The sequence below is a fragment of the Scaptodrosophila lebanonensis genome, unplaced genomic scaffold, assembly GCF_003285725.1.
Source record: "Scaptodrosophila lebanonensis strain 11010-0011.00,11010-0021.00 unplaced genomic scaffold, SlebRS2 tig00001412-arrow-pilon, whole genome shotgun sequence".
Taxonomy (NCBI): Eukaryota; Metazoa; Arthropoda; class Insecta; order Diptera; family Drosophilidae; genus Scaptodrosophila; species Scaptodrosophila lebanonensis.
In genome coordinates this window covers 9,264,567-9,289,955 of record NW_022060739.1, presented here as the reverse complement: position 1 = coordinate 9,289,955, position 25,389 = coordinate 9,264,567, and the positions used below count along the sequence as shown (strand labels likewise).

The 25,389-nt window shown below is 36.4% G+C and overlaps 2 protein-coding genes across 4 annotated transcripts in view; both read left to right on the top strand.

Annotated features, from left to right (window-relative positions):
* Positions 1 to 13,414, top strand: part of LOC115630966 (nitric oxide synthase) — a 36,840-nt gene extending 23,426 nt beyond the window's left edge. Inside the window, exons 12-18 of the mRNA XM_030527545.1 lie at positions 138 to 242; positions 413 to 480; positions 8,625 to 8,964; positions 10,046 to 11,185; positions 11,407 to 11,531; positions 12,708 to 12,774; positions 13,116 to 13,414. Coding sequence (XP_030383405.1) covers positions 138 to 242; positions 413 to 480; positions 8,625 to 8,964; positions 10,046 to 11,185; positions 11,407 to 11,531; positions 12,708 to 12,774; positions 13,116 to 13,226 — 1,956 coding nt within the window. The 3' untranslated portion in view covers positions 13,227 to 13,414. The remainder of the gene's footprint in view (positions 1 to 137; positions 243 to 412; positions 481 to 8,624; positions 8,965 to 10,045; positions 11,186 to 11,406; positions 11,532 to 12,707; positions 12,775 to 13,115) is intronic.
* A 7,370-nt stretch (positions 13,415 to 20,784) lies between these two features.
* The window catches only part of LOC115631149 (mucin-5AC), a 48,745-nt gene continuing 44,140 nt past the window's right edge, over positions 20,785 to 25,389 (top strand). For all 3 annotated transcript variants that reach the window (XM_030527822.1, XM_030527821.1, XM_030527820.1), the window contains exon 1: positions 20,785 to 21,130. The gene's annotated coding sequence lies outside the window, so the exon portion shown is untranslated. The remainder of the gene's footprint in view (positions 21,131 to 25,389) is intronic.

Below are 25,389 nucleotides of genomic sequence, written 5' to 3'. Positions count from 1 at the left end.
ATTTGGGCAGCTCATTAAAGCTGTGCGTGAGGTCAAGATAATTGGCACAGCAATGAACATTAAAGTGTTGGCCATTTTGCTGTTGGCCTGGCCGAAAACTACAAACAAAGTTAACTAAACATTGTTTATTCATTAAGATATATTGCATGTCCGACTATGATATATCCTCCATCGAGCATGAGGCATTGCTGATTGTGGTGGCCTCGACCTTTGGCAATGGAGATCCACCGGAAAACGGCGAGGTGAGTGCCAAGATATTGAACATATCTGCACAAATAATTACATCAACTGAAGCAACGTTTATGAAAATTGCTATCGACACGTCAATTGCGCATTAAGGCAGCACTAATGACCCGATTTAAGCACTAAGGAGCTGCTTAATGATATCTAAATGCTTTCCATTGCCTTACAGCTGTTCTCACAGGATTTGTATGCGATGCGAGTGCAGGAGTCGGGCGAGCATGGGCTGCAGGATTCCAGGTAAGTGTGCCAGCTTTAAGCTCTAATAAAAAGTCAATAAATTTAATGCTGTGTCTGCAGCAGCGGCTTTGCATAAATTTCATATAAATCAATTTTGCAACGTTTTTTCATATACGAGTACCCCCATAATGCGAAATTTATATAAAAAGCGGCCACAAAATTGCCTTTCAAGCAAGTTTTTCCCAAAGGGAAAGGCGCAGGACACAAAGCGTCCATAATTTGCTCAGCATTAGCTTTTATTGTCGCCCAATTTCGTAAAACAAGGCGGCTTATGTAAATGTCAGACGCTGGACAACGGGCTGTATGCGTACAATTTTTGATAATTTTCCGTTGCATACTCTTCGGCGCTGCTCATAAAATGCCTGCCTGCCTGACTGCCTGTTGGAAAAATTTTAAAACTCTTGCAACTAATTAAATTTTTGACAAGTCTGATAGCCAACCCGACCTTTGTACAGTGGTTGATCAATATGCCAGTTATTCAAGTTTCAAAGGTAGAGGAAGGGCACTTGTTTATATTAAATTCTAATGATAATTTAGCAATCAATTTATGTCACAAAAGAGAATTTTTTTATGCTTTTCCAAAATTTTAAGCGAATAAGCACAAAACAGGTCTACCAACGAGTGTTCGTAGATTACACACTTTTCTGTTCGATTAGCGAAGTTGTATTTCAAGAAATAATATAAAAATATGCGCTTTTGTTATAATAGGTTAGTTGTGCAACCAACAACTTCAGGGAAATCAAATGAAAATTGATATAAAATAATTACTTGATTTGTCGGTATATACGAGCATAAAGCTGCATTAAAAATTAAACACATCTTTAACACTGATTTGCCAATTGGCCGTTGGATTTCTAGAGACTGTTAGCAAAGCCGCTTACAACTACACTCATATTTTCACCACAATTAACAACGCTAATTATGTTTAACCCAAAGCTCTTAAGTACTAAATAGGGGATTGTTACGAATGATAGATGAAACTATAATCGATGTTGTTAGGTATTAAGGAAAATAATACACATCCCAACCTGTGATGTGATTAATGAGGAATAAAGCGTTGAGTTGAAACCCCCTTTGATCTGCCATTTTCGTGCTTTTTATTATACAAGTAATTTGTTATTACCTTTAAGTTAGCAAGGAATGAAAAATATAGGTCCAAACAGGAGTTAATTTTCTTGCAAGAAAAAACAGATAATTTCAGATATAGTGTGCATTGATTTTCTGTAATCATAAACTTCAGAGTACTAATGAAGTCTAGCTGGAAACTTTATATAACGTATAACGAAGCTTACAATTTCAAAGAATAAAAAGCACTTGTTCACATTTAATTACGCTTAATTGACATTATTAGGTTTTTACTTTACTCAGAATTTTGGAGTTACGTTAACTTTTTTATGGCCACAGGGCATATTTTAAATTTGTTATTTTTATTAATTGGGAGCTGGGCGTTGTTGTCAGATATCTGCTGCTAATACATGCTTCCTTTACGTTTCCATATACATATGTGTGGAAAATACACTCACACACCCTTAGACATTTTCTTAAGTGCGTGCCTCTGCGTCATGTAGGAAAATCCGCGCAATTTCCTTTGCCTGCCGCCCAAACAATAACAATAATTTTGTTATTTCGATATTTCCGTTTCTGTGTGTGCGCCTGTGTTGTGTCTTTTTTATGATGTAAAGGGGATTTCCGGTTGACAACTTTGACAACTTAGTATGCTACGCATACAGACACAGAGGCACACACATGTCTGTACATTTATCCTCTCGTGTATGGCTAAATTTATAACTGCACATGTTGTTGAAAGTGAAATTGAAAATTCATACGAAAGCCGCTGTGCGAGTATTGTAGAATATCGACAGATGCCTGGCAATGTGTGGCAATTCAATAAAACATGTTAAGCGACATGCGGCGGTCCTGTCTGTTCAAAAATTGCCTGTGGGACCTTGAAAGCTTCGAGTCTTCGCGACTTTAAATGCTACGCTCTGTGTGTTTATTAAAATTAATGCCAACATTTTGTTGCCATAATCGTGCGTGTGCTTGTGTTTGCTTGTTTATCAATTTGTACTTATAATAACAATCAACAAGCAATACAATGCCTAAACAGGGCTGGCCGTCTTTTGTTGCCGCTTACGGCTCCGGATTAGCTGTGCCATGTTTTCGGTTGTTTGTCTGTCTGTCTGTCTTTTTTTCTCTCTCCTGCCTTTCAATGTATTTGGCAGCTTGGCAACCAATTATTATGATTTATTATTGGTTATTTTTTATGCTGTGGTTAAGAAAGCGCATGTCATGTTTTATTATATTCCTGTTTAACATAAATTACTCAAATCTTGAAGTCCAATCAGCTGTAATTAATGCACTTATATGCAAATAAATTGAGTTAGATGTTAGGAAAAAATATTAATTATTCACATACTTTTTAAATGTAATTTTAAACATGTGTGGCATAACGATTGTACAAGTAGTGCATGCAATATTTATAAGAATTATTTTTTATGTTTATACGAGACTAATCGTCTTTCTTGTATTTTGGGAAATCTTTCCCTGAATGCCTATTGTGTCTCTCTCTTAATTTTTAAAATTAAGCAATATTACAAACATTGCTGTTGAAATTGGTCCAACATTTTTTAATTGGCTGCAATCAGATCTTGGTTAAATAATGAAAGTGTTCGGCTTAGAGCCACGAAATAAATATTGAAATAAATGAATTAATTCACATTTATGTTTTCTATCTTAATCGCCAAACACAAGCGCCTAGTAATAGCTAAATGAATAGTTTGAATTCCTTCAAATATTAAACTACCAATTACTACCAGCGTTTTTATTGCTTACATTTTGAAAAGCAATGTATTTCGTCCGGCCATTTATACTATATTATGCTCACCGATATTTGCATTTAAGTGCTAGGAATACAATCTATTCTATCCAATTAAAATGATATACCTCTTATGTATTTTTGATTATTTATTTATCAAAGAGTGCAGTTAAAAAGTTCAATTTATTCAATTAACACCTCCCATTTGATTATATAAGTGGTTTGCCCGAATTGTGCATCTTTCTTGCATAATAGCCGAGTATCTTACACGTGTCAGATTTTCTCAAATATTTTTAGCAAGTCAGGAGCTACTAGTATGTGCAATTTAAAGCAACAGCTCAGGATATTCATACACAAGTAGGCTTAAGGCATAATATGAGCTGCTTTTTGGTTCTTTTGCCACTTGACTGGCTACAAGACTGGCTGCCTGTAGGCGATTGACGCTCGGAAATTGCTTTCCTGTTAATTGTTTGCCTCAATTGATTTCATTTTAAAGCTGCACAACTTGAAAAACTTGTCGAAAGTTTTGCCGGCACCCCTCCACCCCGCACAAGTCCCACAAGTGACGAGGCGAGATTTGACTGGCAATGCAAAGTTTAATAGTTGCTTAATTGTTTGGAAATAGTTGAAGTCATGCAAAAATTGCTATTTTTCTGCGAGTTTTTCGGTATTTAATGGCGAGCATGTAGTGTTGAAATAATTTCAGCATAGTACATTCTAGGGAACTTTGCTGTTTATTAGAAATTCTAGTTTGATGGTTTCTTTTAAACTGTATGTCATGTGTAAGCAAAAACTTCAACACTTCTTGGTGTTTAGAAATGAGTTGAACTTAGATATCTCTGACAAAGAATAATTAAAATACATTTTCTGAAGAGCAGCCTATTCAGTGAAGCTCTGAAATTTTTAGAGTTCTTTCAAAATAGTTTAAGGATGTAGGAGTCTAGATTAAGAAAAAACGGCCAGTTAGATTATTAAAGAGTAGAGAGTTGGTTATTTTTTCGTCTCTAAACTGCTTTAGAACCGGGTTGAAATTGATTAAAGAAGGTTGCTGAACCTAATCGTGTGCCAAAATGGAATGGGTTTGCAAGTTATTCCGAAATGTCGCTTGATAGCTTAGATTAGATGTCTACATTTTGTATGTAGGCCGGAAATATACCACGCAAAGGTTTATTAATTGTAATATGGTCATAATTTTGGTAGTGCTTAAAACATTATATTTTGCTTTGAGTGTTTTGCCAAATCATGATACTGTGAAGAGCAGATGTTTATTAAATAAATCGAATGCGAATAAGGTTTTATTAATATCAACTTAAATGCTACAATTGCTAGCAAAAGAATGTTATTTTTTAAAAGATATTGTTTTTATTAATGCATATAGCATTGTCACACAAATAAACATTATCTGTAAAATGTTTCCCACTGTATTTTGCCAAAAATTCGTATCAGATAATGCTATCGAATAGCTGGCAAAAAATCAGTTAGACTGATTATTTATTTTACTATCGATTCTGTTTTTCACAAAAGTCGGCAGTACTTGTAGTTTTCAAATTTGTATTGTTTTGCACTGCCTTTGGAACTAATTAATTGACATTGGCAAGAAAATGTGGACAACGTTTATTTACTAGGACACTTAATTGCTACCAATTTGGGTGTCACATTAAATAAACATTAAATAGTCGCAATGTTTATGCCCAAAGTGCACAATCAACTTCAATGACACAGTTGCTGTTGCCGCTCACAACATTGGCAGCTGCTGCTTAGCGTTTTGTGGTGTGTTTGTCAGCTCAAGTGGCTCACTTAATTGCAGTCTATTATGCCATCAACGCCTGTGAGTGTGCTCTGAAGTGTCTCGCAGACGGCTCATGTACGTGTGGGTGTGTGTTTATGTCCCTGCCAGTGTGTTTGTGTGTGCGTGTGGACTGACAGCATCCGTATCCGGCGTGCACACCTTCACACACACACACACACACACCTACATAGAGTGCATTGGCTGCTGTTGGTCCTCGAGCTTAGCATAACTGCACACAAGTGCCACTTGGCATGCAACTCAAAGACGTCATCATCAACATCACCATCATCATTGCTGAGCGTTGGGCGTGTCGAGCATAACAGTTTTTATAAAGTTGCATTTATTAGAATTTTTCAACTGGCAATTACTTTATACCGAAGTGCAATGAATTTGCATAATGAAGCACAACAAAAACACGCACACAGTCTCAACAAAAAAGTACTGTAATAAATGTGTACTTGTCCGACCCTTCAACAGCTTTTTCAATAGCTTTTTAAAGTGCACAAAACAACTATACAGGTGAGCCTCTGCTAGGTGAACTTATTGAAGACTATTCGAGTTTTTCATTGTTATTTTTTTAATAATTATAGCTTATTATTAATTCTTAATTAGAATGGGGTTTTATAGCCAGCGCACTCAGGCTTCAATGATACCAAAACCCAGTAGGAATTTAAATAAATTTTTATGATTGTATTGCTTGAAATATTTGAAAATTCGTAGACGAACAACTCAGTGTTTTCACAGGCAGATAGAATTAGCGGTTGCTCGACTTGCAGGGCTTCTGTGCTATGCTACTCCAATAAAAAGCCTTTAACGACGATCATATAAATAATATCTGACCAGATGGCAGTACTTGTTGCAAAACTTGTTACTCTACAATAAATATGATTGATTTTTACTCTAAACGCTCGTTTTTTTTTAAATCAGCTTTAAAAGACAAGAGAAATCTCTATTGCCACCTTGAAATAGTTTATTTAACCAGGAATAATCGATAGCTGGAGAAGTATTTAATGTTTCCATACATGATCAAATTCGAATCCTTGTAGAATATTACTGAGGGAGCCTTCACTGCAGGGGATGCTGCGCTCTGCCCTTGCGTGGCGCACAAAATTGTGTTGCGTGCTTTTAGGCTGCATGAGAATTTATGATTTGGCCGAGCCAAGCCAATTTCTCACAGCTTGCCAGCGTTTTAATTATCCTTCAGCACTGCTTGTTTCTACCTCCCACGCTTTTTAGTGTTTTCTTTTCTGCTCTTTTTCTGTATTGCTGTTGCCACCTGCCACCGTCGCGTGTCTAGCTGTAAACTACGACACTCTTTTCACGCTATGCTGCACTTTTGGGTTGCCAAGTGCACAACAACAGCAATGGCTGCCAACATCCTTGTAGCCAGCCCTCTGCAGTTAGCAAGATGAAATGTGAGATATCTTTGGCCGTTTGTCTGTCTGTCCGCCCGCCTGTTCGTGTGCTTGTGTTGATTTTTGTTCTTGTTGCTTGTGTTGTTATTCTTAAAAGCGTGTGATTAAGTTGATAAGCAGTAGCACGCAGCTCAGCTTAATTCAACACTGCTCGACTCAATTCAGCCAGTTGTAGTGCCTGGACGTATTACACTCGGTCAGGACTTGGCACATTGGTATTGGTAATGGAAACGATAGGCAAATAGCAGAGGTGGGCAAGGCTTAGCTTCTACTGCCTGTACCTACTTATACTATACAAGCATTGTTTGCTTGATTGGATGTGTGTGGGATTGTGAGCTGGCCACTTGAATCGAACATAACAAGCTAATGCAATAACTATTCTATTGCTGTACTTTTCTGGTTTAAGCTCTTCATGTAATTGGCAAGAGAAGATTACCTTTTAGCAAAGGACTGAAGCGCTCTTCTAAAGTATTATGCAAATTACACGCGGGCAATGGAAAAACACTTGGTTTTTAAGAGCTCTGTTTAAAGGTCAACAGAGAGTTAAACGTCTGAAATCTTAAAATGAAATAAATAAAAACAAGAGTTGTTTTTGATAAGATAAAAAAAGAGCTTAGTGTTGTACCGGTATACGTTTATAAATATAAGTTTGAAGTTGAAGGCATATATTTGTAGCTATATTTCAAGCCAGTAAACTTTTTTAAATACTCCTAGACTATAAGTCATTAATCGTTGCTTAGAAGCATTGCATACAAGTAGAACAATGCAGATGTTGCCACTGAAGAGCTATGGTGCAGCAATTATATTTATAGTAAGCTGTTATATACATTTCTTTTGAGACTTGATTTTAATTCATTTTAAGGCTTAACTCAACAAACTTAGAGTTGAATACAAGTAAAGTATTCAATAGCATAAGTGTAGTCCAAAGCGCAAAAGGGTATATTGGCTTGAAATTAAAAATGTTAGAGCATACACACTTAACTGACTCATAATTTAAGAATATTTTTAAAGAGCGACTGCCCCAAACACTAACCCATGGCTTGGTCAACTTTGCGGTCAGTCAATTGGAGTCCTTCCAACCCAACGCCACATTAATAAACGTATTATCCTACAACTTGTAAAGCATACCCTCTCATGCTAGCTGCATGAGTAGAGCTGCCATAGAGCTACTTACAACATGTAGCACATCGCAACATGAACATTTTGCAGTTCATTATGTAACATCAACAGGTTTTTACGACTTGCCAAATAGCCATAAACTTTGACCCGAAAGCCAAGCTGAGCAGCAGCAGCTCAAATAGTTTTAAACGCATTTGCCATCAGCAGCAGGCGAGCGCAAGATGTTAAGGAGACCCATTGAAGCTGCTGCCAGTGCTCTGTTTTCAGCAGGATTTAAGCTGACAGTGGCAGGAACAGGAGCAGCAGCAGCAGCAGGAGATTCTGGGAAAGGGCCTGGGGTACGAAAGCTGGCATTGCAATGGCCACAAAGCGGATTTGAGTCGCAGTTGTCTTCGTGCGCTTTAAAAACTGCCACTGTTCATTGTTGAATCATCACTCAACCTTTGTGGAGGGGGCGCGCAGTTGGCCAAATGCCACGCCCACATGCTGGGCGAAATGTTGTTGTTGTTGCTGTTGTTGATGAGGCTGCTGACGAGCGGATGATTACGCTTTTTAGCAATTGCTCGCAAGTCGAGACTAGTCGAGAGCGGACAGAGTCGAGCAGCAAAGTCCGTGCAACTTTTTTTGTTTAATGTTTACTTTTTGGGTTTACTTTTTGCTGTGCATTTGTATTTGGCAAATTTTTGCAGCGCATTTTGCGTTTTGCTACATGAAATGACAAGCGTAATAAATGCTTTGCTGTCAGCTATATATACTTATATATATTTTTAGCTGTATGTATGTGAGCGCCTTGCTATTGTTGTTGCCTTCTTTGCCGTGTCCTTTGTTGCTCCACTGTTGCACAACAGCAGGCGTCCCACGCCTTTTGTTAGGGCTTTTGTGAAATATGAGCAAAGCAAGCAGCAGGCAGCGCATTTCAATCCGAGTCTCTTTGTTTGCAGCTTTTTTCTTCTAGTGTATAAATGCGGTCCCTTTTACTCATGTCCATGTATCTCTTACTCGCTAGCATTGCCGTCGGCTCATCCAAGTCCTTCATGAAAGCCAGCTCTCGGCAGGAATTCATGAAGCTGCCGCTGCAACAAGTTAAAAAAATCGATCGTTGGGACTCACTGCGCGGCTCAACCTCTGATACCTTTACGGAGGAAACCTTCGGACCACTCTCCAATGTTCGCTTTGCCGTCTTCGCGTTGGGCTCTTCGGCCTATCCAAACTTTTGCGCTTTCGGACAGTATGTGGACAATATATTGGGCGAGCTGGGCGGCGAGCGACTGCTAAATATTGCGTATGGCGATGAGATGTGCGGCCAGGAGCAATCGTTTAGAAAATGGGCACCAGAGGTGTTCAAGGTAAGTGACATACCTGTAAGAGTTTTAAAGTAGATCCATCTATGTATATATGTTTTTCATAATAATCGTGTGTTGTATGGTGCGGAAAAAATACTCTGAAAAGTCGTCGCACCTAAATTCTTTTATATTGCTGTTTAGATTTCAAAGTAAAGCCCAGAAGAAATTAATGCCTTTGGCTGCTATTATACAAGTATTCTAGTATTAAGCAGTTGTTCGGTTAAATTGACAGAGCTCTAGCATTAGTTAGTCGACTGCTTAATATTCTCTATTTATCAGCTCCAGCGACAAATAACAACTTAATATTTAAGCACATAATGATGGAATTTTACAGCAAGTCTTGAATAATGCTGAGCTGTTGTATTCCCAGACATCTTTTAGTAACCAGAAAAAGCGTTGTAAAATTTATAGCTGGCCTGTGAAAGTTTTTATCTACTTGTAGATCCAGAAGAAAGGCTTTTTAACCACTTAATATTTAAGCATATAGTGACGGGATTTCATTCAAAAAGTGTTAGGAACAACAGCAACATTTTATCTAGATCCAGAAGAAAGTCTTTTTATCAGCTCCAAGTCTTGAATAATGCTAAGCTGTTGTATTCTTAGATAACTTTTAGTAACCAGACAAATCTTTGTTAACATTTTAGCTGGCCTGTGAAACTTTTTGTCTAGACCTAGAAGAAAGTTTTTTTTATCAGCTCCAACGATGAATAACCACTTAATATTTTAGCATATAATGATAGGATTTCATTCAAAAAGTTTTCAGATTAGGAATTACATTTTTAAGGCCAGTCTTGCATAATGCTAAGCTGTTGTATTCTTAGATAACTTTTAGTAACCAGACAAATCTTTGTTAACATTTTAGCTGGCCTGTGAAACTTTTTGTCTAGACCTAGAAGAAAGTCTTTTTTATCAGCTCCAACGACGAATAACCACTTAATATTTTAGCATATAATGATAGGATTTCATTCAAAAAGTTTTCAGATTAGGAATTACATTTTTAAGGCCAGTCTTGCATAATGCTAAGCTGTTGTAGATATTCTTAGATAACTTTTAGTAACCAGACAAATCTTTGTTAACATTTTAGCTGGCCTGTGAAACTTTTTGTCTAGATCCAGAAGAAAGTCTTTGTGCTTCTCTGGCGCTGCAAAACGAATCCTTGACTGTGAATACGGTGCGTCTGGTGCCCTCGCAGAGCAAAGTCTCGCTGGAGAACGCCCTGTCCAAGTATCACAATAAGAAGGTACATTGCTGCAAAATCAAAGTGCAGCCCCACAATCTGACGAAGTTGAGCGAGGGGGCCAAGACCACAATGCTGTTGAAAATATGTGCGCCCGGACTGGACTATGAGCCTGGGGATCATGTGGCCATATTTCCAGCGAATAATGAGCAATTGGTCTCGGGTCTGCTGCAGCGCCTGGCCGGTGTGGAGAATCCCGATGAGGTGCTGCAGCTGCAGCTGCTGAAGGAGAATCAAACGTCGAATGGCATTTTCAAATGTTGGGAACCGCACGACAAGATACCAGCCGATACGCTCCGCAATTTGCTGGCGCGTTTCTTTGACTTGACAACGCCGCCATCACGTCAAATGTTGACACTCTTGGCCGGCTTCTGTGAGGATGCGGCGGACACGGAGCGCCTGCAGCAGCTGGTTAACGATTCGTCCGCCTATGAGGATTGGCGCCATTGGCGTCTGCCGCATTTGCTGGATGTGCTCGAGGAGTTTCCATCATGTCGACCGCCCGCCTCATTGATCCTGACCAATCTTATGCCCCTGCAATCGCGTTTCTACTCAATTTCCTCCTCCCCCCGAAGAGTGAGCGACGAGATACACTTGACAGTGGCCATCGTCAAGTATCGCAGCGAGGACGGACAGGGGGACGAGCGCTATGGCGTCTGCTCCAACTATCTGGCTGGACTGCAAGCCAACGATGATGTCTATATGTTTGTACGCAGTGCTCCAAGCTTCCATTTGCCGGCGGATCGCAGTCGACCTGTGGTGCTCATTGGTCCGGGCACGGGTATTGCGCCTTTTCGCTCCTTCTGGCAGGAGTTCCAAGTGCTGCGCGAAATGGAGGAGTCAGCCAAGTTGTCCAAAATGTGGCTCTTCTTTGGCTGTCGCAATCGTGATGTCGACTTGTATGCGGAGGAGAAGGCGCAGCTGCAGCAGGATCAGATTTTGGATCGCACGTTTCTAGCGCTGTCGCGCGATCCCAGCATACCAAAGGTCAGTAAACGCGTCATTGTTAGGTAGCTGTGCCTAGAGAGAGGGAAGGCAATTAGTGGTATTTACGATAACATGTTGTATATTTTTATTGAGTGCATTCACACATCCACCCTCCACTCACCCCTGGGGCTGGCAACTTTTGTTTGAAACCCCCCACCCGCCACGTTTGACAAAAGTTTTCCTTCTGCTCAACTCGTTTTGTTAACTTTGCGCCATTACAGACATATGTGCAGGATCTGATTGAACAGGAATTTGATTCGTTGTACGATTTGATTGTACAGGAAAGGGGACATGTCTATGTTTGCGGCGATGTCACAATGGCCCAACATGTGTACCAGACCATCAGGTGAGTTTACGTTTACGTTTACATTTACCTTACATTGATTGCCTTTGTGCTGTGGGCGATGGGCAAATGGGGGGCGTTGCAGGATGCTGTGGGCGTTGCTCTATGGGGAATTCAGTTTCTAATGCTCTGTGGTTGTCCTGTGGTGCGTGTTCGAACGAGCATGACTTTTTTGTTTGTGCGGCCACCACCTACCTCTTGATTACGTGCATTATTGTGAAATATAGTATAGTTGCTGTTTTTGCTGCTGTCCGTTGGCAGAGGACAGAGGATATGGCATAACAACTGTCCTGCACTTCCGTTCGCCATTTGCCAGTTGCCCTACTACAGTTTCCTGCTATGCTTAACCTCTGCTCAAAGCTAATTATAAGCAGCTTATGCTAATTGGAAATGTCAGGTGCTTGTATCTGATCTTAGCGGACAACAAAATAGAAAGCTTCTCCACAGAGCTAAAACAGCTTTGGGTGAAGGGAAACTTCGACCCGTGGATCAGCTTAGCCGTTGCTTAACTTAATCACAGATGTATTAGTTATAACAACATTTGAAACATTCAAAAGATAAGCTTTGTACTTTAGACTCAATGAATTAAATCAACTTTAAGAAGTTTATTTAATCAATTTATTTCATTCAACGGAATAAATATTATTTATTTTTAAGCAATCATATGCTGTATATTAAAAGCTGTGGAAGAGATTAAATATCTGGAGCTCTATAGGAATCGAGTTTTATTTTGCAGTCAAAAGCTAATCACCTGCTCTTGACTAATAAGCCACAACTATTGGGCTGTAGCGCATTGCTAATTAGCTCTCGTTTATTAAAGCTTGTCACGGCAACATAATCGAATAGCAAGTAGTGCATAAAACAATTCTATTAGGACGCTCAAACAGGCGGCAAGGCAGAAAGAAATGAAACTGCCAAAGCATGCCAGCTCAGCACAAAATGCCACGTACAAGTTGTAGGGCGAGCCACAACAAGAAGGAGCTGGCAAAGTCCTAGACGAAGTCGCTTTGAGATGCCTGGCATATAACCTTAAGCGCTGTAAAGCAGGACGAAGTCAGAGACTGCACATTCCGTATTTACGTATTTGCTTTGCTCAACCTTTTGCCTTGCTTTCCTTTCTCTTTCTCTCTCTTTTTCATCTTTCTACTTCTTTTTTGTGCGGCTTGTGGGCGCACGCAGGAAATGCATTGCTGGGAAGGAGCAAAAACCCGAAGCGGAAGTTGAGACATTTTTGCTAACATTGCGCGTAAGTATCCTTCAGTTGAGGACATAGTAGAAAATAACAAAGTGCAAGGGCGGCAACGCGTCATCGCTTAACGCCTTCTTCCTTTCGAGTCCCTGTCACAGTCACACGTTGCGTATGCGTATTATGTTTGTCTGCAGACAGACTTGCCGCTTACTGCATAAATATTTGAATGGAGTGAAGGTAGTTGTCGTTGTAGTTGTTGTTGTTGTTGCCGTCCTGCCACATTTATTATATTGTGTTTAAAGTTGTGGCATATTCGTGACAGCCACAAATATGAGCAGGATCATAAAAGCAAGTTATGGCACACATTTGTGTTTTTTATTCACACGCTGACTTCATAGGACGAGAATCGCTATCATGAGGATATCTTTGGCATCACATTGCGCACGGCTGAGATACACACAAAGTCCCGTGCCACGGCTCGCATTCGCATGGCTTCCCAGCCCCCATAAGGGGAAATGGCTCTGCAACATGGCTTAAAGGGGGACCCCAACAGTACGCATTCAATTCGCAGCCTGATGTTAATAGTTTGATGATTAAGTGTACACTTTTCTCTTGTTATCAATAGTTTGCATACATTTCTTTTTTTTACTTCTATCTGAAACGTAAGGCGTGTCTATTATTTTAGTAAATAGTTTGTTTGGAGAACCATTAATTCACTAACAAGAGTTGGGGCTCCCCAATAAACTCTCAAGCGTACAACGTTAGCTGATCGTTTATTTCTAAAGTTAATTCTTTTCGTTTGTACGTTTTAAGGCTTTAATATTTTCTTGTCTTTAGATGCTTCAAAAAATATTAACTCTAAGTAAATAATCGAGAAGAAAATTAGTTTTGTACAGATAATTAATAACTCATATATAATGACTTAATGATATAAAGATGTGTTTTGAGGCTCTATATGTGTAAGAATTAAAAATTAAAATATTACCGATCTATGTGAAGATCCTGAAGTGTTTTTCGAAGAGGATATAGTCTTGCAAGTAATTTGAAAATTTTGAATAGTGCTTTGTTGTCTGACTTGGTTTGAAAATTATAGAAAACTCAAACAATGATTTATAATAATATTCTGCATAGAAAAGCTTCACAAGGGCGCTTTAAATATCCATGAACCAATTCAATTCAAATGAGGAAAATGTTAATAAAAGTTCAGTAAATTGTTGCTACTTATATGTGTTTAAAATTGTTAAAAAAAATCGTAAATAATGATTGAATTCATGTTTCTTTATTTTACATTCACAAAAGAATAAAATCCTTTTAAAGATTTTTTAGTGCTTCTTTATTTTGTTTAATGTAAGAAATGAAGAACAAGAGAAATGCTTAAGTTATACTACCATTTGCTTAAATTGTATTAAAAAGAATTTACCTTTAACAACCATTAGCCTCTCCTAATATAAGTGCATCTTTAATAAATTATTTATTGAGAGTAAATGCTCATTTCATATTTATGGGTCTTTATAATAAAGAAAATAACATTGTTAAATTAAATTTCTCTCACATACATACTACTTTATGCCTACAAGAAGTACATAGTTGAATAATAAAAAGTAATTTTCAATTGATAAAACATTAGTACGGCTATGGAAATGTAGCATATTGTTATTGTTTATATTACTTTACGTTGAATTTGTGAAAAGAAACCACCGTGCGGGATAACAAACAAGTTGGCCCACAACATCCTTACAAGTGCTTTTGTCAAAGCTCAAGAAAATGACATTGAAAATCAAAATAGCCGAAATAATTGAAACAATTACAATTGCTAGACAACTATTTGCATATTTTTCTTCCTCAAGTACCAAATACCTAATCACAAATATGTCAACAACAATTGCACTTCAATTTAAACAATGTTCTACTTACAAATACATATACATGCGAATACAACGTTTAATTTTGTTATGCAAACAATTTCTCCCATTCTCGCTTTGTAATTCACAGAAATGTAATTTTACTGCTAAACATATTCATGTACAAAATCAAAATTTAACTAACTAATAAAGATCTAAATGTTTGAATATTTCAATAAATCAATAATATGCAACAGCAACAAAAAATCAAACCACAAACGATGACTTTTTATTGCTGCTCGTTTTAATTTCAAATGCAAATGCCATGCGGTCTGGCCCAGGACTTAGTGCCGAGCAGAGGAATGCAATTGAATTATTTTTTTTTACAGCAGCCAACGCAAAGAATAAATCAGTTCTGGAGCCATTCAGCAATTCCAACGAAATTTACGATTTTGAATAGAAAACTAAGCGGCTTAATCTGAATTGCAGTCTCGATGCGGCTGAGACGAAGACAATTTTGCAGTAACGCGACTAAGAGGTCTATTTTGCATAAAATCCAATTTATAAAACAAACAAGCTATTGACTATTTGCAGCTAAATAGTGGACAAAAATTGAAGATATTAAATATGTACATAAGTATATGAAATATAGTTGTACGACTGATTGTTTATGTTAACCAAACTTTGAAATTGTGATTAGGCATCTTTAATGTGCTTCAGCCAATGTTTTAGCTATATGAATATTACAGTTATTATTCTACAATCGACTAACTAGGTCGATATCAGTGCTTTGTTAAAAATGGAAAGTTGAATTAAGTGCGGTTATAGGATATATATATATATATATTTTTTAAATCCAGCTCGAAGGACATTTTATTCTAGCAAGATCCAACTGTTGCCAAGATATTCGCTGGTGTCAGAGAACGTCGTTAAAACATAATCAAATACCATAATGTTGATAAATGAAACATGCATTTTAATGTTGAAATATAAGATAAATTATGCACAAGCAATTAAACAAGAAAATATGGCAATTTAATTTTTTCTAAAGTACGAATTCGTTTCCATAACAACCATTTTGAAGAGCACGAAAGCGATTGCTTATTGGAAGGGTTAAAGAGTTGGGCGCATTATTGTGCTTACCTAGAAATAGACCAAGTTTAAAAAAATAAAATAAAAATAAAAGTTTTTTATTTAAAGCAGTTGTATTATTGTCAGGCTAAGTTATATGCACTAACAAAGTACAACTCATCAGTTTGTTCTTCGATATCTCATATACAAGTAGCATGAAGATTCATATCATGACTTAAGCAGATTCATGATACTGTTAAATACAAGAACTAAATTTTATCTGAGATGCAATTCACGAGATAAGTAACATGCTCTTTATTGTACATCAAAGCAAAGTAAATAAACCCGTTTTCCTATTACAAATCTATTGTGTAATATCAATGTCAATGCCAAACCAAGACCGAAATCATATTGAATTACATTTTTTCTTCTTCTTTCGTTACCTGTGGCTTCCGTAAAGTGTTTGCATTACATTTGCTTTGATTTTGTTAAAGCAATGCCTACGTATGCCTATATTATATTTTCTCGATATATCAGCGCCAACATTCCATTCCACTCCACTCCGATCCATTCGTCTGGCTGTGGTTACGCGTTTGCAAAGATTTCAAAGCGTTCGGCATTGTCATTTAAAAGTATTTTTTGTATCTGCCGCGAAGTTCTGAACTGCATTTAGGCCCTTAGTTCGCTTCAGTTGGGCCGGGTGGCTGTGCAGTGGTGCGGGAAACGCTCCAATCCAGTTACTATGCGAATATCAGATTTCACTGATGAAATTGAATTGTGTGCATTCGCCCGGGATCTGGGGTTTTTCCTGTGAAATCGTTAAAGGGTATGACGTAAGTTTGTTCTTTTTGTGGAACTGTCCTATATTTTTAAACCCTTTTTTTCTTTTTTTTTATGCAGTTCATGACAGTTTTAGACATGAACTCAGGCTTACAGAATTTTTTAAATTGCAAGTAATTTTTAAATCAATGCATAAATATGATGGTGATTGGAATCGAGTCATATATAGTACTCTGGAACGAACTCACATTATGGGATTCCTTTTACCCCGTTGAGCTATGCCAGGCTCGAAATCCATTTGTAGTGGGTTTTTAGGATTACTACTTTTTCCATTTGCATAGCTGAAAAGGAGCTCCCCAGACGACATTTTATGAACCGAAAGCAATATTATTATAGTTGATGCTGCGATCTCGTATATAAGTTACACTTTGAAAGCTTTTAATCATAATTAGGCATGTGCTGTCTAAATTGATAAACAGATTTAATATCCTATATAGAACATTCTCACCTTATTATAAATATAAACATATTTTTACTCAACTTAACTTTAAGATAAGCTTTAAAAACAAAGAGAAAAACACTTGGGCAGGAAATCACTTCCACTGTTTAAGTTTATATTTCTACTTATATTTTATTTTCTTAATATATAAAAACATGTTATTGTTATTTATTAAGGAGATTAAAAAATTGAAGGGAAGCTGTGATTTATTGCTGCTGTACAAAAGGTCTCTATCTTACTTGAATTTATCCTTTCATTTTTCATTTTTATAGTATTATTAAAATAAAGGTAGCTATAAGAAATGTTGTATTTGCTTTTACAAAAAGCAAAATATTTAAGGCTACAACAATATTTGTATACCCTATACACAAAGGGTATGAGAAGTATTTAAGGTTTGTGCAAATTACAGAATAAACAGAACCATTTTCAATTTCATAAAAATCGGTTTACCTTAAGAAAATTTATTATCGGACAACTGCCCCTTATTTGAAGTAAGCTATTACATTTTCGTAAGGAAGAATACATTTTAAGAGGGCATTACAAAGTCATAGAAGTGCGACTAAATTGTCTATTTTCTCTTGCTTGTTTCGCGCAGATACAGGAAATTCCAATTTGTGATTGAGAAGTCACTTTTTGACTTCTGATTGACATTTGGCATGCTGCGCGATTGTTTCGCATTTCTCATATTTCATTTTTACAAGTATTTGGGCATATGTCAGTGGCAGCTCGAAGCGGAAACCAACTACATTTCCTTACATAGATGGGCATGTATTTCATATTGATTTAAAAAATTGCCAGCTTCAATTATTTAAAAGGTAATTCGATTAGCCATACAATAAGCACTTATCTTTGCATTTCTTAAACATAAGTTAAAAAGATAAAATAAAATATTCAGCAATATATTTTGCCAATGCCGTTGATATTTCTAGACGTCGCGTGGCATAATCAGTATACGTTTTTGTTGGATTCCTGGAACGCCGTCAATTTGCTGGGGTTTCAGTTTCTTACCCAGCACGTGAAAAGCACCCGGTGCTAATGACATGGCTCATAAGCCAGAAACATGCTGATCGCATTTAAAAAATTGCCCCGCATGTGCAGTTAGTTGGAAAAAATAAAACGAAAACGAATGTCAAAACGTTGCAAAAATCGTCTGCCTGCAAAGTAATGTCAATGGCTTGGTTGGGGTTTTTTGAACCTGTTGCAATCGCCTGATCTTTCTACGTAAGTCTGTTTATTACCAAAAAAAGCAATTGCGGTCAATAAACGGGTCAAGATGGGTCTGTTGATGATGAATTGTATTGGGCATGAATCAGCGCAGCTTACAGCTCATTGTCGACTCTGTCGGAAAAGGGTGAAACCAGCATTAAACCAAGTGATTTTACTAAGAAAACATTTCTCAAGTCTTAGTAATAAGTTGACAAGGCGAACTTATGTGGTTTTATCAATACGTTGCTGAAATGCGAGATTCAATAAACAAACTTTTCTTTCATTAAGTTATTTTAGCGGGAAAGCCCACGTTTCTCGAAATTGAATGAATTTAAAATAGCAAACTAATAAATTTGCGGCGTTATTTACGATCATTTCTAACTACCAAACAAAATTGTTGTTGCCCTCAAGTGCCATCCTCCTCCTACCTACGATCTGAAATCGTTGATTAACTCTCTCAATTGTTTTGCGATTTCGGTAAATTACATTCAAGCATCATTCAAATGTGCGCGTCTTTCTCATTGAACTTGAAATGCCAATCCGATTTACAGCAACAGTTACAACAACGGCATTGCCTTGGCACGCGCCCCCAGTGACCAAATGCCTGGAGTGTTTGGCCCACACAGACATGCACATACACGTATAAACACGCAGCTCTGCGCAAGAGACATTCGGTCAGGCACCCAACCGGCTTTGGTGTCCGCTCTCACAAAATTAATCATTGACTTGCGACGCCGGACGCCGGACAACGCCGCATGCCGCAGCGACAAGAGCGAAGAGTGGAGTGCGGAGTGTGGAGAGTAGAGAGCCAGCAACCAACTGCCAACATTCCTGACATAATTTCGTATGTGAGTAAGCAAACGAGTTCGACTAAATAGTATTAGACGTCATCATCAGCAACAACAACAAAGGCGAGGCATGCCGCTGGCAACAAAAATGACACACGCTTTGTGGAGCACACAAGATACAAATTCAAAAAATCTACCACACATACTACATATATATATAAAAAAAAAAAATCAAAAGGGAAACCAAAAACCTGATGTGGAAAAAATTGTATAGTAAGTTAAATTTTCAAAAGAAACCCAAAATATGCAAAGGCAGGCACAGGCAGCGATCTGAAAAAATTTAAATTAGCTTAACAGAAAATTAAGGCGCTACACCCAACGAAACAAGTTAAGGTATTTCCCAGTACAATGGACTTTTCTATACCCTGCTTTTTTTCGAATTACCTATTTAAATTATTTAGAATAATACTATTCTTAAAAAAACACTCTACATTAAAAATATATTTGAGTGAATGAAAATAAAATAGAAATAAATTAAACATATATAATTGTACAATCACGAAAGATCTTTTCAACCATTATTATAAGTACATAGTAATTGAATAGGTAAATAATTTATATAAGAAATAGTTACAATAAAAACTCTAACAGACACAATATAATGTAAAATCTTACTACAGTAACAGTTTTACAGTAAAATTAAGAAATTTTAAAAGAAAACCTAGCTATTCGAAAAGTGAATAAGCTTTAAAGACACTTCTACAGTCTATAACAATTGTTATATTTATCCGGTATTTGAGATATTGACTTGCCTGCATAGAGATGGATAAACAAATATACCTTCATCTTCTAGTTGCCTTACATACATTGTCACAAACTGCATGAGCCCATAAAATCGTTGAGAGTAGCGCATTAGCTCTCAAACGTAACATGTTGCTAAGGCGACGCTCAGGCAACAAGCGGAAGCAACATGCTGCTAGCAACATTTGCAGCTTTTTTTTTGCCGGCATTCAATGTGAGCGCGCCTTTGAAGCTCGCTTCGAACTTATGCTGCGCCGCCGGCAACAGCGACGGCGGCTTAAGCTAACATTGCGACTTGAACTTGCCGCGTTCGAACCTCGCAGCCAACCAATGCTTATGAGCTTGTATTTGTATTTAGTTTGTGTGTGTGGTTTTATTTTAGTTACCGACAGCAGAGGCAACAGCAGCTACAGCAACAACAACAGTAACAACAGCAAGCGCAGCGACGACAACGACAAAGCACAGTGGTCAGCAGCCAAATGCATCGGACAAAATTAAAAAACTACTGTTGTTGAATTGAAAATTCAAAAAAATAGAAAAATAGAAAATTAGAAAAATGCTGTTTTAGTGTTTTGGAAAGCAAACTTTTTGGGGACCTTTGATTCATTTTCCTTTAAAATTCAATCCAATGCTTATTTTTCGATCGAGGACACTTGAGATATTTGAAACATTGCAAACGCTTTTTAATTTGATTTGTATTACATGGTGTTAGATTAGCCATTCTTAAAAACACTCAAACTTATCATAAAACATTAAATCCTTGAAGGCTTTAGATTCAGCCTTCATTACTTAAGCTTATTAACGAATACTATTATATACATGATGGTTCAAAATACTAAAAGACTTCTATTTGATCCATAGGCAGAGCGGAATCTCACATAACATTTACTTTACTGATTGTCAAGTAACAGGGTTTTGGCTGTTTAGAAACGATTCTGTACCATGGTGCGGCGTCGCGTCGTTGACGTTGTGACGACGTTTTGAGTTGTTGTTGGCGTTGTATTTTTTTTTTGTTTTTGGTTTGGTTTGGCTGCGCAACTCGCGTCGTTTATTTTAGTTAGTAACGAGATTTCGAGCGCTCAACGTTGACGTCGCGGTTGAAAATCAAAAGCTCAAATACAGTGCGCACACACTAAGTTCAACGCACAACACTCACATTGAACCAGCAAGTGAGTGTGTGCGAGTGTTTCCTCCACAAATGTGTCTGTGTGTGCGTGTGCAGACCTGAAGTGAATAAGAAATTGGAAAAGCGCTAAAACGAACGGTCAAAACGCCAAGCGAGCCAACAAACGTGGTCTTTAACAGCAACAACAACAACAGCAACAAGAAATTATAATCCGAAATTATTTTAACTTATTGCGCGTACCAATAAAAAAAAGCGCGAATATTTTTTTGGCTTTGCAGAGAGTTTGGCTGCAATTGTAAAAGTAAGTGTAATTGTGTGTGTGTGTGTCCATGAGTGTGAATATGATTTGAAACAACGTTATAGTTACAAACAGCACAACAGTTATTATCCATATGTATGTATGTAGTCATAAACATACTTACATATCTACATGCCTGGCAATAATAACAACAAAGCAACAAAACTAACGCAAAGGTTTTGGCGACACAAACAGCACAAGACAGACAGACAGACAGAAAGAAAGAAAAAACATTGTTTATTTTGGTTGCCAATAGTGAAATTATTGAACAATAAGTTGTGAGTAGCAACTGAAAATATTATCGTATATATGTATGTATATGCACATAGTATGTAGGCAAATATTTTCCAATGCCGTTGAGTTAAAATGTTCAACATTATTTAGTTGACAACTAAACTTAAATTCAATAACAGTGCAAAATTTGTTTTTAATTGAATAATGAAATTGTTACAATTTGAGAAAGCACCATTCATTGAGAAAATACAAATTAAGTTTTTTATAAAATATTACATTTATTGTCAAGAGTATTTAAAAGAGTTTGCATTCCCAGAAATGGTACTCGAAAATATATTAACATTTGGACAAAAATCAGGGAAATAAAATACTTTAAGTTAGACAGATATACGATTCAGACTTGTTAACAATTTTGTTATACATATTTGCTTTCTTTTGGTCAAAGATTTCATTAAACATAAATAAGAAAATTTTAACTCAGAATAACAAATTTAAAATTAAACAATATAAGAAAAGAAACATTAAATTTAAATTAGATTAATAAGAAGTATGGTTTTAAAAATACTGTTAAAATAAGCCATAAAAATTGGTTGATATAAGCTTTAATTAATTTGCAAAAATTTAATAACAATATTTATATTTTAGGGTACTATTTAGATTTGTTTTCTGCTAATGTATTTGTGACTTGCAAAAATCTGAATAAACATTAGGGGCATACATACTCCAATACTTAAAAGTGATCTTGTGTGTGTGTTTGTTTGTCAGAGGCAGGTTCTAAAGCTTCTTAGTTACATACTGCATTTACTTCGATATGTTGTTGTTTATTCAATGCCTATGAAATTCGTAGAACTCATACCTGATATTTATAAAATAATGAACAGACAAAGCTGGAGTAACAGGTGCGTTAACAATTTCGGGGAAGTGTGTTGCACTGAACTATAATTTCAAGAAGACTGCACAATAGATTCAACGTTTTTAAAGAATCCTTGTTTTTAATGTTTTCTATAACAAATTGACACATTTTTGTTCTATAATTCATTTTGAAAAAAATGAGTGAATATAAAAAATTCTTATTACCCTTTGACGACATTAATAATTAACACAAGCTCGTAATCTTGCTCGATTATGAATAAAATTAATCTAAGTAGAAAGCTAGATTTGTGAGGATGGGTAATGTTAAGTTTATTTAGGATAGATCTTGAGCACATGTGTATCGTATATAATGTCAATTAATCAGTTTCTTGAAATGCCCGGTCTGTCTAGTGTTTATTTAGAAACTATTTGAATATCAGTAAAGCTTTTTGTTAGATTACTTCAATATATTCAAAATATCTGGTATAAGAACTACGTTTATGTGTTTTAATCGTATATACATACTTTAAATGAATTGAAACATCAACAAAGATAAAGTTTATTTTAATAATTTCCAAGGAAACAGGTTATGTGTTTTATAAACAATTCTGCAAAATGAAGAACGAAAGGTTAGTCGATCAATTCGCCTTTCTTAGTTAAGTTAGAGTAACCAATATTATAAAATAAGAAATGCGATTACGATCCTTATATTTTTATAAAAATGATTTACTTTGAACACATACCATACAGAATTACTATTAATGATTAATGCCGGCATGGCTGGTGTTCAGAGCTTGATTGCTTGGCTATGTGTCAATAACTCGACCCTTGCCCGTTCGTGCCCCTGTCCATGGTGAGGTTCGATCACTTAGTTGGCCATTATAAAATCATTGCGCTAACGGTTGTTTCATCTGCGTTCACTGAACTGCGAGTATGCATGCCAAACATGATTAGAAGTCAACGGATCAATGAATACTTATAATGGCGATACATAAAATTTCAATAAGTCAGCAGCGCGTGTTTTGAGACACACAGACACTCACACACTTGAAAGAGCCGCTCAATTATTGTCAGAGTTTCAAATTAAAATTATTATTTATAATTATTTAACTTTAAAATGCTCTTCAGCATACATCAGTCAGCGAGTTAGACAAAACGTTTGAAATACATTAAAAATGCATGAGATTTATTATAAAATACAGACATACACCTGAAAACTGACAGCAAGACCTTATGGGGTTCATTGCTACTTGCCACAATTTCTGTATGTTGTTGGTGTTTTATGTAGGTTTTTTTTTTTGAGATAAGAAACTTCAAACTTAATGGCATTGTTGTCAGACAACGAGGGTCGAATCCTAAGAAATATGCAATTACATATATACAATTGGTATATACACTCTATAGAATTTTTTTTGTATTCCCTAAAAGAATTTTTGAGGCCAAACATTCGAATACTGTTTGATTTGTCTTGAGAGAAAAAGTTATATCTTATTTATCTTCAGTAATATCTTCTATTACAAAATATAGTATGTACGGGAAAGTAATGTACTCGTATTCAGGGTATTTTGGCTTAAATGCTGCTGTGCATCCTTTGTACTCCTTAGACTAATGTGTAAATGGTTATGACAGTTGAAAAGATTTATTCGGAATAAATAGTAGCACATGTAATAGCTATTAAATAATATTATTAATGTTTACATATCGATTGTTAGAAATTTTAAGTATGTTGTACAACTAAAATACTAAAATCTTCAGATCATTTACTGTTCAATTATTCTAGAGGAGATGAAGCTGTGTTACGCACTTCTTCATATCTTCAACTTATGTTTTATATCGAATATTGCTCTCTAATGTTGAATGGGAAATAGATTAAAATTGTTCTCAATATATATTGTTGAAATGATTTAGTCTTTTATTTATCTGAAAAGGGGTTTTCAGTGGGCCAAGACTGTTCTAGTGTTCATAGTGATGGAAGACAATAATTCACTAATTACAATTATAATATTAATAATAATTAATAATATTAAATAGAAATAACGTCAGGATAGAATTTAAGTCACGGACAAAGAAGTTTAATAACTTGCTAACTTATTTGTTCACCCTCGCAATAAAACATTCCATGTTTACCAAAAACAATAACAACAACAAATTTAAGAACCACAACAAAAACTACAGCAACAACAACAAAAGCAGCAACAAAACCCATGTCGAATTGACACACTAAAGGGGCGCGCAGTTGGAGAGCGCGCGTGTCTGTCTATTTCTTCGCCATGGCTTGTGAACTTTTTTTTTTTTTTTTTTTTTGGGAGCTTGCTGTTTGATAACAAGCGTGTAATTTGCACTTGTATACACGCATACACACACATATATATATATACTTATGTACACATACTCGTATATAAGTATTGCCGAAATATTTGGCAACTTCATTTGTTTGGCCAGCACAAAAGCTTGGCTTGGCTGGGCTCTCTTGTCAGTTTTGATTTCTGCAACGAATTCTTCAGATTACGAAATTGTCGAGCTTCTTCTTGACGCCATTAGTTGCTGTTGATGCCAGTTGGTCACGCTACTGCCGCTCAGTTAATAACTTTTTGCACACATTTCAATTAGTTGATTCCAAATATTAAGTTTGCTTTGTTAATGGGCGGGTTCAAGGTTAACGAGGATCGTTTGTATTGTTAATGCCCGCCGCCTTTGTTGGCATACAAGTATAATAAGAAATTTAAATCTAAATATGTGCAAAATATTTCGTACCAGCTATGAAAGTGGCCATTGTGTTTGCATTATAGCTCGGCATTATAATAATTTCTGTTACGTGAGATTAAGCGCTATGCATGCTCCAATGGCTTTTTTATGAGATAGCTTAGTTTTCTCGAATATCTTTCACGTGCTTTATGTACTGACTATGAATATAATACATATACTTGTGTGTACATACATACATAGTTAGTTAAGTATGGAGCTTAGTGGCATAGAGAATATGAGCGTTTGATAACAAGAATTGGGGCCAGTAGATGGAATTGTTGTGACTGTAGCTGGGAAATGCAAGATTGTTCAAATTTATTTAGTTGCTAGGGAAAAAATTTAAATTTAACTCATCATATACTAAATTTGCAATTCCAAGGCTGAAACATGTTTTTTATTTCTTATATTAATATGTATATTTAATGGGTTAG